This window comes from Psammomys obesus, unplaced genomic scaffold (genome assembly GCF_907164565.1).
Source record: "Psammomys obesus unplaced genomic scaffold, mPsaObe1.curated_primary_1811, whole genome shotgun sequence".
NCBI lineage: Eukaryota > Metazoa > Chordata > Mammalia > Rodentia > Muridae > Psammomys > Psammomys obesus.
The window spans coordinates 17,021,508-17,033,962 of record NW_026596109.1 but is presented as its reverse complement, the minus strand read 5'-3'; the positions used below and the strand labels follow the sequence as shown (position 1 = coordinate 17,033,962).

The 12,455-nt window shown below is 43.3% G+C and overlaps 1 protein-coding gene across 3 annotated transcripts in view; it reads left to right on the top strand.

Moving 5' to 3' along the window:
* The window catches only part of Efemp1 (EGF containing fibulin extracellular matrix protein 1), a 61,357-nt gene that overhangs the window by 42,051 nt on the left and 6,851 nt on the right, over nt 1-12,455 (top strand). For all 3 annotated transcript variants that reach the window (XM_055629096.1, XM_055629098.1, XM_055629097.1), the window contains exons 5-8: nt 4,703-4,825; nt 9,036-9,155; nt 10,139-10,258; nt 11,386-11,505. In XM_055629096.1, the coding sequence (XP_055485071.1) occupies nt 4,703-4,825; nt 9,036-9,155; nt 10,139-10,258; nt 11,386-11,505 (483 nt within the window). The remainder of the gene's footprint in view (nt 1-4,702; nt 4,826-9,035; nt 9,156-10,138; nt 10,259-11,385; nt 11,506-12,455) is intronic.

Sequence of the window (12,455 nt, the reverse complement as noted above, 5' to 3'; positions counted from 1 at the left end):
GTCTCTGCCCCAGTTTATTCTAGAATTTTAAGAACTGTCTGCCGAAGGCTATATTACTAACATCCCTCTATGTAGATTTCAATCAGCAACCTTAATAAATTACTAAGATTGTAATTACCAGTAGCCACTACTAGATAAGACAGAGATAGAACAACGATGCCCTCAGCTCTTGCTAAGAAGTTTCTACCTTCTGGGATAATTCTGAAAAGAAAACAAATTCTTCAAGTTCCTGAGCTATCCCAGTCAACCCTTTACTGGGCCACAGCTGTAGATCACAGAGGCAGTGACTGGCTCTGTCCTTCCAACCCCTTCCTCCTCTCGGTGTGTCTGCAGTGCCTTCTTCAATAGTAGTCGGGAGCCATTTCTTAAACTGAAGCATCACAAAGCCAATGAACTGAAGTGGTACTGCTGAGCACTCAAGCTGTAGGTTACACTTGCCCATAAAGCACGTGGAAGTGACTCCATGTCGTGGTAAGTTATCAAATTATGGAAAGAACATTGCAGAGATTAAAGTGTTGCATAAGAGAGAGGGAGCAGCATGAGTCAGGGATTTGGAAACTATGAGTCAGAACACAGGGAAGGAGCCAAAACCAGAGAACAAAGGCCTAAGCAGGAGTCTGACGGACACCAGTGAATGGACCCTGTATCAACTGTGAGACAAGGTCAGATCTTCAGTGCCACTGACTGTGGGCCAGCCTGGTAGAGAGCTCACCAAAGATTATTATACTGGATTATTTAAAGACGCTAAGGTTGCCAGCATCAAGAAGAGGGAGACCTACAATATTATAAATCACAAGGAGGGAGATATGAATGCTTTTCTTTAAATGAGGAAACAACTAAATAATGCCCTTAGCTGTTCTCACTATATCACTATTCTCACTTTTTATCCTCAGAATAAAAGGTGTTGATTAAAAGTGTTGTGGGATTTTAGAAAGCACGTTCTACCTTTCTCCCCCTTTGGTAATATTAACATCAGTCTGTGGCTGCTACATTCAGAGCTATTTGCTATAGCTTTCAATACAATAGCTATTTGCTATGGTGTTCAATAGAAACCCTCTAATCTCACATTGAAGTCCCTGCATTTTGCTAGTGACTTGAGCAAGCATTTTATGAACACACTCTGCCTGTTACAGCACCAGGTTCCTCACAAACAGCCCCTCCAGCCCTGCTGAGTTCAGCACTCTGCCATTCTGTGCAGTCACTGGGTCTCTTTCTGGTGGGATCTATCTTCTAAGGGACAGCTTCCTCCCTCTCCAACTCCTATATCTCATCACCTTCATGTTGCAGCTCAGAACTCGCCTCTGCAAAGCTTCTGCTCGCTCCAGGTGATACATTCTGTGACACTCCTTGGCTCCTCTGACTTTACTCTGATTTGTTCCCAGTCAAAGGCAAATGCTGTTCACTCCCAGAGATGCCATCTTAGAGACTCTTCTTCAGACAATGGTTCTACCCTGTGCTCAGTCAGAGAGGAAGGACTGACCTACTGTGCTCCTCAGGCCTCATCTGTCACTCTACCTTATGAATTCTACTTCCGTAATCTAAAACACTGGTCCTACTTTCTGTGAACTCTGAACACCAATTCCCAGGAAACAGTAATGATTCATTCATCTATTAATTGAGTAAACATTTACTGAAAACCCGTCACATTTCTTGCAGTATAGTAAGCAGGAAAAAATGAGCTTACTGTCAAGGACAAATGATAGATAATTAAAAACAAAAGCAAAAAAATCCTTTTCCCGGAGTACTTGTTCCTAGATTCTCAGGAAACTATGGCTGACCTAAGTCACTTTCCTGTGAAATAAAGCAGGGCTTTGCCCACACAGATGGCTTCCCAAACAGATATAAGAAGCTGATTTTGCTTACAAACAAACAGCAGAGATTCCAGCAAAGGCAGTGACTGTGCTGAGGACTCAGTGAGCATAGACTTGTGCTCAGCCCTCTGATAACAGGAACAGAAGCACATGAATGTGCAGAAGAAGCACAGGAAGTTCACTAATGTGTAGTGGCTTAACGTGACTTTGTGGGGGGTGTAAGCAAGCAAGAATAGGATCTCCAAAATCGTAACATTGTGGAATTTAAACAGATACTGTATTAAAGACAGTCAGTCTGCTGATGTTCTTCAGGGTTAAATAACCTGCTAAACTTGGAGGCTGGGGGAACAAAATCCTCTACACTGTGGCCAGAAAGGCTGTACATGGAAATGTAGATGAAGCCGCCTACTGGATGGAGAGGTTCTGCTTTTAGCATTTGTAAGTGCAGGTGAGTGAAAAGTGTCGTTTGCTGGCTAATGGTCACTCACTTGTGATGGAAAAAAGTCTTGTTGAAGCTTTCCTTTGTTTGGGGTAAAGAAAGAAAAACAATGTAGTTGGAGTGGCAGTGGTAGTATTTGAGGCTTTGCTTTTATTAAATTACTGTAACCCACCAAATGTTTTTATTAAATAATACTTTTCAGAAGCTAAATAGAGCAGACTCTTAGAAAGGAGGCACACAGGTTTGTATGTTTAAAACCTATTTAATGATGCATTGATCCCAGTGGAAATGTTAGCCTACTTATCAAAGACACTCCAAACAAATGATGGGAAAATGAGAAGGAAATTGGAGGGTACCGGGAACATGACTGGGTGGAGGCAGCGTACAGAGTGGTTGCAGAAAGAACAGCCTCGGTCACTGGCAAGGCCTTCCTCAGCAGTGCAGAGCGGCCCCTGTCCTTGATCTCCTGCCAGCACGGACTGAGGGAACTTGCCGCAGCTGAAATCTAGCGGGGCCCTATCTCTCAGGGCTGTTATCACCACAAATCCTGGCAAACGTTCCTGACATAAAACAATAGGAATTCTGCTGTTATTTCTGCATTAGCGAGTCATAAAACTCCAAAGAATCCCCAGTAGAAAGGTTTTCATCAAGTGCGTTTGAGACAGTAAGGGGGCATGAAGGGGGCAGTAACTGCGGAGAAGGGCTGCTGCCCAGACCCTGGCACCCAGAAAAGGCACTTGGTGGTGGGTTGGAAAATAGCATGAGTGACAGTATTAGTGCATTTAAGAACAACAACAGAAAACCTTAGTTAAAAGTATAAAATGAAGTTCAAAGAATTGTGTGTCAAAGAAAGTCTACCTATTGTCTAATGAGCAGCTGTGCATTACTGTAGTCTCTGCACCCACTTCCCCTCTTTTTCTGGAAAGACTCTCTTCTCACTTCCATACCCAGTTAAGTGGAGTGGTTAGCTCAGACTGACCCTCTTCTAAAATCTTCTAAAACTTCTAATCTCTTCTAAAACTGCTGGGCTGCAGAGACAGCTCAGAGGTTAAGAACACTGATTGTTCTTCCAAAGGTCCTGAGTTCAATTCCCAGTAACCACATGGTGGCTCACAACCATCTATAGTGAGATCGGGTGTCCTCTTCTGGTGAGTATGGCAGAACACTGTATACATAATAAATAAATCTTAAAAAAAAAAAAAAAAAGAAAAAGAATGTGCATAAAATCAACTGCTTCCCTTACATTGTCACTTAGTATAAGGGCAACAATTCAATTCTTGAAATCATAGAAAAATGAAAAGCAAAATAACAAAAAGAGCCACTCTCTTATTTAGACAGAAACAGAGGGCATGTTCATTCTCATTGCTGGAGACTCTTCTGTTACTTGATTCTTGGCCCTTTACAGTACTCCCCTGCGTCTCCCTTGGTGACAATCTAAGATCCCTCTCCTTCACCCCAATAAGTCTATCTTGGTTCCATGCAGAATTGGTCAACTAGATATCACAAGCTTTGTGATATTTTTAATAATGCTTAGTCTTTAGTTACTTGCTACAGAATGCCAAAATTGTGTACCCACCTTTTCTGTTTTAATCTAATTTCCTAATGGATATGTGAGTCTTGAATGACTTTGAAGGATATAGATAAGGCAAAATGAATTCTACCTACCAGTGGCTGTAAATGGTCACACAAATTCCCACCACACTTTGATGAGGAACAAACACCCTGAGCTGGATTTCTTTGGTAATTCCCTCCTTTTCTAAAAGAGTGACTTGCCTCCTATGGAAGACACGTATAGCAATTATTCCCAGAAGTAAAATATCTTAGGGAAATATATATTTTAACTACACGAATGTATCTCTCCTAGGAGAGTATCTTTTCATTTTGAAATTGATGCTTTTCGTTTTGAGTTTTGCAATAAAAATTCATGCATATGCTACGAGTTCTGTTTACTTCTGGTTTTGAGATAGGGTCTAAGTTGCCACAACTATACTTGAACTTCCTCTGTAGCCCAGGCAAGACTTGAATTGGAGGTCCTTCTGCCTCAGCCTCCTACGTAGCTGTTGCTTATTCTCTTAGGCATATCTCTGTCTAATGGAAGTATGAAACTGTCTTGGGGAAGGATCTGTGGCTACTCAGAAAGTTGTGGGTGGTAGATAAAAGGAAGAAGGTGGAGTAAGGCTGTTTGCTGTAGCTGAAAGCAGCGGAAGGTGCTAAGATGGGCATGAGGATTGTTAGCATCTCTTAAATCTCAGGTGTGCACACTGGAACCCTGAAGTTATTTTGTAAGAATTTGAAATAAGTTTTTTTCATTTTTAAAATCTCCAACATAACATTATAGTGCTTTTTAAGAATAAAGTAAAATTTGGTTTAAGAAAAACGAAGTGTAAATGAAGAGAACCTCCACATCTTCACAAGCAACTGGAATTCTTTCTATATTGCCTGTCTTTCCCAGACATTGATGAGTGTACCTCAGGGACCCACAATTGTAGAACGGATCAAGTGTGCATCAATTTACGTGGCTCCTTCACCTGCCAGTGTCCTCCAGGATATCAGAAGCGAGGCGAACAGTGTGTGGGTAAGTCCCTCGGTGCAGCACTAAGAGTCTGCCATGAGAATCTTTTTATTTTTATTACAGTTTATTCACTTTGTATCCCAGATGTAGCCCCCTCTCTCATCCCCTCACAGTCCTTCCCATCCCTCCCTCTTCTCTTCCCTTACCCCTCTCTCAGTCCACTGATAGGGGAGGTCTTCCTCCCCTTCCATCTGACCCTAGCCTATCAGGTCTCATCAGGAGTGGCTGCATTATCCACCTCTGTGGCCTGGTAAGGCTGCTCCCACTATCAGGGGAAGGTGATCAAAGAGCTAGCCACTGAGTTATTATCAGAGACAGTCCCTGTTCCACTTAGTGGGGAACCCACTTGGAGACTGAACTGCCATGGGCTACATCTATGCAAGGGTTCTAGGTTATCTCCAGGCATGGTCCTTGTTTGGAGTATTGGTCTTTGCAAAGATCTCTGGGCCCAGATTTTTTGTTCTGTTGGTCTCCTTGTGGAGCTCCTGTCCCCTTTCTGTCTTTAGGCATAAAACAAAGCCCTCCTATTTGATTGAAGAAAAATGCAGAACAACTGCTTCCTCCTTCAATGACTACCAATAGAGTTTCCAAATAACAAGAAGAACTTCAAGGCTGAACCTATCCTGAACATTAAAGTCCTATAGATTAACTGAAAGCAAAATTCTGGCCTGGATGTAATCATGAAGAACTAAGAACTAAGTTTTTAATTAGGGGTGCGTCGCTAGCATGCTAATGACAGGGCCTTCATTTGCCACTGCACAGCAGAGCATGGTGCAAGTCATAGAGCTCGAGTGACTCCTCTACTTCTGAGCCATATGAGTTCGTAGTTGTTTATGCTCTGTGGGTCACCCTGTGAGTGTGTCCTGGGGAGATGGCACTGGTCCCAGCTCAGGAGCTAGCTCGTGGGTGGCAGTGCTGAGCACACACGTGGTTTTGTGCCATGTGGCTGGCTGGGATCATCAGGAAGGAAGTTAACAGAGTCTAAAGCAGTGGTTCTCAATCTTCCCATGCTGTGACCCTTTAATACAATCCCTCATGCTACGGTGACCCCCAACCACAAAATCATTTTGTCTCTGCCTCATAACTGTGATTTTGCTAGTGTTGTGAATATCCGACATGCAGGATATCTGATAAGCAGCCCCCAAAGGGTTTGTGACTCGGGTTGAGAACCACTGATCTTAAAGCCTTCTTACATTGCAAGTTTTTGCTGGTGTCTAAAGGAAGCACTGTACCCGAGGGAGACTGAGAGGACATGTCCCTGAGGTCTGGGACCATGTCAGCTTGTGTCACTACTGGTGCCACTGAGAGTCCAGTACACGGTCTGTGCACATCCTGAATGAATGGAAGAGCACAGCCTGAGGAGGCCAGCTGGCACACGCTGACGTAAACAACACTCTAACTCAATCTGGAGGCCCAGCAGGAGGCATGAAGCCCTGTGATTGGCTCCTTCTGCCCATCAGTTTACATACCTAACCTCTTGCCACAGACCAGTGGAAAGGCCACATTTTCTCTGAGGGGCAAAGAGTAAGGGTCTAGGGACAGGCAGCCAGCATCAACTTCCACCTGAGAATGTAAGCTGTTGACACGAGTGTGTCAGCACTCAGCTCCATGTGGATGCTGGCTGGCTGTGCTTGCCACAGGTGTCCAGGTGCTGGAATGGGTGCTCAGACTCAAGGAAAGACCAGGGTTCGTAACGCTGGAAGCTATGATGCGGAACAAGAGTGCTGGAAAACTCCACAGATGCCAAAGCTCGGGTTAGGCAGGAAAATAAACACTGACAGCCTAAAAGTACAGTAGCAACACACCCCACCACCAGGGAGCTGCAGACAAAGGAACACAAAGTGACAGCCTTTATGGGAAGTAGAAAGATGAATTCACATCTGTTCGTATGTGTGCTCTCACCTACAAGGTAACTCCGCACTCCTCAGTAGGACATAAAGGAGCTTTCCCATCAGTTCTACTGCATCAACCCTCCTTCCCCAGGACAGCTGCATCCCAGCTTCTCAGGGGCTACGGTTCTGTGCACAGGCTACATACTCTTTCCACAACACTGAGACACTTCCCTACAAACCCCTGTTCCACTAGCAAATCCCGGTTCAGGGCCACCTTCTTCCAGTTAAGATGAAGTAGACTTTGGGGGAAGTTTGCAATCTCTTGTGTTGGTTTCAGTTGCATGGCTCACTTAGCATGTCCCCTGCGATTCTGTATTTGTTATGGACCGACCCAATACTCACGGACCACCACGGTCAGCAGGCCCCTTTGGGCAGCTCAGTGTTCTCTGTCTCTTGTGTGCCTCTCTATCATTGATCTTCTCACTCTGCAGAGTAACGTGATTATGCTTGCATCCCATGCCAGACAAACGCAGGGTATATGCGCAGTTATGGTCCTACAATCTCAGCACCGAGCGCAATGTTGTGAAATGAATGTCAGGCACCACTGACTCATTGTATATTCACCGAGAGCTGTCTGGATGCCAGGTACCATTCTAAATGCTGAAATACTGGATTAGGGAAAAAAAAAACCTACAGAATCATTGCTCTGAGGGATCTATTAGAAAACACCATTCATACATACTGACTAGCAGTAGCAGCACCTGGCCATCACACACAGTATCAGGAAATACTGTAAACAATACATCTTAACTGATGCAAGGTTTCTATGTATCAAATAAAGTAATTGAGCACCTACTATGTTAGTCCTTCTTCTGACCACTAAGCGTATAGCAGTGTGCAGACAAATATCTTTCATCTCCACCTCAAGGGGAAGAGGCAGCTCTTATTTGCCACAGACAATAGTGAGAGAGACAGAGAAGCAAATAAACACATATCTCAACATTAAGCAACAACAGGGACTACAGGGAAGTCTAAAGCAGGATAAGAGGGTAGAGGGGGCAAAACAGACTCTCTGAAAGGTGTCTTCTCTGAGGAAGGGCCATGGAGCAGATACAGGAAGCTATGTGGATGTCTCTCGCTAGCTCTTTCGGTGTGCTGACAAAATCAAAAACATCTCGCATCTTTCCGTTAATGCCTCCCACTTCATTGTCTGGTGTGCCCCAGATACATTGCCTACTCTGCACCATGCAAACTTTCCAACCATCTTACCATATGAAAGAGGAAATGGAAGCTTCAGAAGCTGAGACAGTGCGTCGCCAGAGCAGAGATTCAAACTCAGATTAGCTTCGTGTCGTGCGATCTGCGCACACTATTCCTAACATCGGCACACTTTTGTCTTGTTTTGCTGTGTTTTACCATGAGGTAATAGCACTCTATAGTGCTGTATTGTATGTGCAAAACTGTCCTATTAAATTATACATGCTATGCTGGAGATGTCACGATGTATAGGCGGGAAGAAATGACATTTTATTTTGCTTCTAAGAAGCCCCATCCCTGAAAGTTCTCAGCTGAGCATTTTATAGTTGCAAATATTTATCAAGGGACACAGGATGGAACACTTCATCTAAATGTCAGAACATTTTCAAGAGGTCACTTGTGTAGCATCCTTTCCTTTCACAATGTTCTTTCATTTTACGCTCTCAAAACTTCCTAAGATACACATGGCAAGCCCTCCTATCAATGCCCTGAACACCAAGATACAAATGTTTAAATGGCTAAGCCACAGATACCAGCTGAGTAGAGCCTACATCGCTTCTCTCTTAATTATGTGCTGCCGCCGTTATTCTTTTTCATTTTCCACATTGATTGTGGTTTTGGCGCACCAAGCTGACATCCTCATGTGTGTGTGGAATGCTCTTAATTACCTCAACTCACTTATTTACTGCTGACATCAGGGTGTGATTGGTCTTTGTTCTTTATGTCTTCCTTAACTGATGACCAAAGTATATTTAAAACACATATATCCTAATTTTAAGAGAGAGGGTGAAAAGGAGAGACTGAGGAAGGGAGAGAGGAAGATTATTTTTAATCCAGGGTCCTCCTGAGATATGTTTTCTATATTATCTCCGCTCAGAATCTGGTAAGTCAACAACTTGGTTCTGGTTTTTAGGGGGTTGGGTTTTTTTTGTTTTTGTTTTGCGTGTTTCGTTTGGTTTCGGTTTTACCATGTAGCCCTCGCTGTCATGGAACCCACTATGTAGACCAGGTTAGCCTCAACTTACTGACACTGGCCTATCCCTGCCTTCCATGTGCTAGGATTAAAGGCATGCACCACTATGCCCAGCTAACAACTTGGTTCTATGTCTGTACCATCTACTTAGATATAGATGAATGCTCTGTGCCTCCATATTGCCACCAGCGATGTGTGAACACACCAGGTTCCTTTTACTGCCAGTGCAGCCCTGGATTTCAGTTGGCAGCAAACAACTACACTTGTGTGGGTAAGTCTCGTGAGAGCTGCCCTCCGACAGCCCGGCTCCTGCCTCCAGGAAAAGAAAGCCTCACTCTAGTGCGCTGTTTCTGCTGTTCTGTGCTCCCCAGTGAAGCGGTTTCCATCACTTTCCTTGGGTCAGAAAGCTGAGGAGACAACAGCTAATCAGGATGGGAATGGAAAACATTTTTTAACCACGGTTTTAGTTCTCCTGTGTGGGTGTATTAAAAAAAAAAAAAAAAAAAAAAAAAAAAAAAAAAAAACGTAACTACAGATCAGTAGATACACACACCTCGGTTAGTCAACAGTGTGTGACAGAATGCTAAAGAGGCCAAAAGGTCATTGGAAGTTCAGACATCTAAACTTTGAGCTAATGGTGTGATATTGCACGCCTCTTCTTGACTGTCAGAGTGCAGTGTCATCCATGGCACATGATTCTGAGACTGGCACAACCTGGAAAGAATCTAGTGCAGGAAAGGCAAAATGCCTTTTTACAGTATTTTCTGTGTGCTGGAATAAGTCTGCAAGAGCCTCAAAGTCTTATGCCATCATTGTCAAGGAATTTAACATAAACCATTTAAAAAGTAATAAATATCCCAGATAAGCCTTTACCACTGCATGCTGAGCGACCGTATCGGTTCAAGTGTTCTATAACAATTATTTATGGACTTGGCATTTTTAATCTGAACAATATAGGAAAATGGATGCTGGAATGTATATTAATTAGAAGCACTAAAGTCTTTGGGGGTAGATTTATCAAACATCAAACTGTCATTCCTAAATATATTTATATATATTATGGTACTTCTAAAAGAAGTGTGTGACAGACCTTTGAAGTTGTTCCAACAGTTGTAAAACTGGGTGTATGTTCTCCAGTGAGCTTGAACAGTGACGGAACTACTTACCATCAGATGACCTAGCCCTCTCCCCCCCAAAAAAAATGCCCAGCTACAGACACAGAGACACATGTACTTCTAAAACCTTTCCTTGCAGATATAAATGAATGTGATGCCAGCAACCAGTGTGCTCAGCAATGCTACAACATTCTCGGTTCATTCATCTGTCAGTGTAACCAAGGATATGAACTGAGCAGCGACAGGCTCAACTGTGAAGGTAACGTGTTGTCCAAGAATCTCACAGCAAGGGCAACCATATCGATGTCCCGTGCTGATTGTTCTGCCGGTGAAAACAAAATCTTGTTCTTGAATTCCTATAAACGCAGCTCAGTGGAAGCCTTGGCTTTTGAGTCTGTTGCTGGAAGAAACAAGGAGCATCAAGTAGCTGGGACACAATGGGGTAGCCTGGGGGTATCCTGATTCTCATAGCTGCAGCTTCTGCTGAGAGCTTTTGAGAAACTGAGAATCTCAGACCATGGCCAAAATTCCCCTAGGCAGAATCTGCACATTCAAGTTTACATGGAGCTGAGGGTGTGGTGAAGATGAAGAGACCTGGCTCCTAGTATGGCTTTTTCCCTGCTGTGTATAGCTTGGACACACTTTTAAAGAAGCCTGGGTTGTAGTTTCCATTGAGTAAAAAGATGGTCACTCAGTGGAATGGGTAGCCTTCACAGTCCAGTAAATATGCTCATCCTTGGTAATTCTAGGTGCTTGAGACACCCTAAAGGGGATAGCATCCACACCGATGCTCATACCTCCCTCATAATTCTGTCCACGATTATTTGGGACCACATAGGTCACAGTCCATCCGAAGAAACTCAAACCATGCAATTGTGTTTAAAACCATTAGGAACCAGCTCAAGACTGCTGCCTCCACCCTGCTTAGCAAACTGTAGGATGGTTGCTAATTCTGAAATGCAAAAGATTCTTCTCCAGGAGGCCACATTATGCAAAGATGTCACCTCTGCAAAACTGCACAGGGAGTGGACTTGAACTTCAAAGTGCAGGAGAGTTCAGCAAGAGAGTCACATCACTACTGAACAGGCAAACACAGACCTGCTACCTGAGTAGGTCTGCAGAACCCAAAGTGAACAGTGTCACTCGCTTGTCTGCTTAGCTTCAGTGAAAACTGCTGTAAGAAAATGGATGCAGGCTGGGAGGCTGAGAGAGGAGCAGATGGATGCTGCTACAGCTGGCCCCGGCACTTCAGAGAGAGCCTTTTTCCTTCTGTCCTAGAGTTTGTACTGTTTTGACACTCTTTAGCTTACCTAAAAGCATGTGTAATAAAACCAGTGGCAGGAAAGTTTCTCAGCTCTGTGTTTGTGCTTTTGTCCGGTTCTACAGATATCGATGAATGCAGAACCTCAAGCTACCTGTGTCAATATCAGTGTGTCAATGAACCCGGGAAGTTCTCGTGCATGTGCCCACAGGGATACCAAGTGGTGAGAAGCAGAACCTGTCAGGGTAAGCTCATAGTTCTCACATAGGTGAAAGGTGTGCAGATAGCTGGCAGGAGTGTAAAGAAAGTCAAAGGAGTCAGACTTTCATTTTCCAAACTTGACTGTACAGTTTGAGCTCCTAATTCACAAGGCAACAGAGCACATTTTATGAAAGGAAGATTCATTGGTAACCCTTTCTTCAAACTTTAACTTCCTTTGCAAGAATGTAATTTAAATTATGTTTGGATCTCTTAATATCTTAATATCTATGGAATTATACCTTCCAATAATCTACCAAAAAAGGTTCAGTCACCAAAATATTTCACTCTGAGTTTCAGTTCAGAGCCCAATATCAGACTTACCTTCAACAAGCCCCCAAGTCTCCGAAACATAAAAATTCTGAATGCTGTACACGTGGAGGGGGATGGAGGGTCTCGCTATAGAACCCAGGCTCAGATTGCTAGTCCTCCAGCTAGTCCTCCAGCACTGCTTCCTAGATCGCAAGCACATGTGTAACTCCCAGACAAATAATGTAGGGTTTTAGGTGTTAAAGAAAACAAAACTCATCGTGATGGATATTAAAAATGTATTTGAATAACTCAAAAAAAAAAGCAAATATTGGTCCAATAACAGCTAATGACCATGGCCTCAATTTCAAAATTAAGGTCAAATGATCCTTGTGTCTTCACACAGGTAGAAGAGAGAACCTCTCTGCAAACACATGATTCAGAGTCTGGCTAGAAGATGGAAAATACGTACCCTCCTCCCCTAACCTCCAATGCTATTTAGTTTGAAATTTCATTAATGGGAGAAAAATCGGCAAACAAAGGCAAAAAAATATAGATAATCCCAGAAAATCTAATATAAACACATTTACACAAAACAGTGGAAAAAAGAAAAATTGACTGACCCTAGTGGCAGAAAACGTACTTGAATCTAAGTCTATAGCATTCTAGCTGCACACTCAGAACAAAT